The 1,618-nt window shown below is 39.7% G+C and overlaps 1 protein-coding gene across 1 annotated transcript; it reads left to right on the plus strand.

Annotated features, from left to right (window-relative positions):
- Nucleotides 1–5: 5 nt before the first annotated feature.
- On the plus strand, nucleotides 6–1,229 carry LOC117125182 (the record flags this gene model as incomplete). Its single annotated transcript, XM_033271594.1, has 1 exon — nucleotides 6–1,229. A coding segment is annotated over one exon (1,224 nt), but the record flags the coding sequence as incomplete, so codon positions are not given.
- Nucleotides 1,230–1,618: the final 389 nt, after the last annotated feature.

A 1,618-nucleotide genomic window follows, 5' to 3' on the forward strand; every position in this document is an offset into this window, starting at 1 on the left:
ACATAAATATCAACATCCTGTTTATAGACTCTGTCTCACATAGTCACTTTCTACGCTCGATGCCTCAAACTCTGCAAACACTTCGTGGATTTCGGGAAACGACTGTTTTTAATTTTGAATTGTTTCAGTCACTGAAAGGTAGAACGTATGAGACACTACAGGCGCTATTTTCTGGAGAGTTGTATGATGTAGAAAAACCCTTTGGCACTCAGGACATGCCCCCGACTCCTGTTAAACTGAATAGGATTTTATCTGGTTTCAGGAAGCAAAGATATGAAACTATGTACACCGAAGATCTTTGCTGGATGTGGGAATGGGGACTTGTAAAAAATCTGCTAGCATATATGCCAGGTTATGACATTAAAAGCAGATGGGAACTCCTGAAAGTGGCGTTGGAAAAAGCTGGAATTGATCGTGTAGATATGACTCTGGCAAGTTGTGAGATTTTGCATGATAATCATCACCGTGACCCGTTCCACGGACCACCTGCATTATGTTACAATGGGCAATATCAGCATCATTATATATTAGAGTATCTTAGGAAACGGCAGGTGTTGTTGGAGGTGAATCGTAAGCCGTTCTTTCATCATACGCTTTTGAATGTTGCTCACGATGATCATGGCCGCCGCATTCAAACATTGGACGAAGATCTAGCAAACTATGTTAAAACCATCTCAGAATTACACAACACTTTTACTATTATTCTATCTGATCATGGAAATACATACGGCGAGTTCATCAAGAGAAGTGAAGAAGCTAGGGTAGAGATGTTCCATCCGGTCTTGTTTATGGTCGTTCCACCAGGCGTTGCCAAAACTCTGGGAGAAAAGCGTATGAATGCATTGAAGGTGAACCAACAGCGCCTGGTCAGTATTCTGGACATCCATTATGCTCTGAGAGTTTTAAGCGAAGGAAAAGTAGAAAAATTGGACGCAAAACATAAAAAATATTCAATTAAACCTGATGGAATCTTTTCTGAGATAGCATTAAACAGATCGTGTAGTAAAATTCCTAGAATTGAACCAAATGTTTGCATTTGTCAGGATTTTGAAGTTGCAGCAGCAAATGACGCAACGTACGCACTGATGGCGGAATTCGCTCTTGGTTCCATCAACAACGCAATACAGCAGCAATTTCGCAAATCAAATCCAGATGCAATGAGAGGCTTTGGTTCCTGTCAACGACTAGTGGCTCATCGTTTTGGAAACATCAAACAAAGACAAAATAAGGTCAGATATGTATTTCAAAAAAATAAAATAAGCTACGGGGGGGGGGGGTGCATTTGCATTTCCCAAGCATTTCCTCCTCCCCCTCCTCCCCCATTATTTCCCACATAATTTTCTTTCTCAAGTTTCCCCACCCTCAGGTTTTGTCGGAAAAATAAACTGTAAGATTGGCCAACAAAATTTATTTCTTCCAACGACCTGTCTGTCACTTCAAGGCCACCGGCCACTTAAAAGCAATCCATATAATCATGGAGGAAGATTATTTTCTTCCTCCATGATTTAACAATCTTCCTGCATTTGTAATAAATATACTGAGCGTTTAAATACAAATAAAAATGGATAGAAACGTTACCTGTTAATGTTATGATTTTATAAATTATAATTGTATCTCC

The sequence above is a fragment of the Anneissia japonica genome, unplaced genomic scaffold (assembly GCF_011630105.1).
Source record: "Anneissia japonica isolate Jap-2015-1 unplaced genomic scaffold, ASM1163010v1 scaffold9790_len1618_cov95, whole genome shotgun sequence".
NCBI lineage: Eukaryota > Metazoa > Echinodermata > Crinoidea > Comatulida > Comatulidae > Anneissia > Anneissia japonica.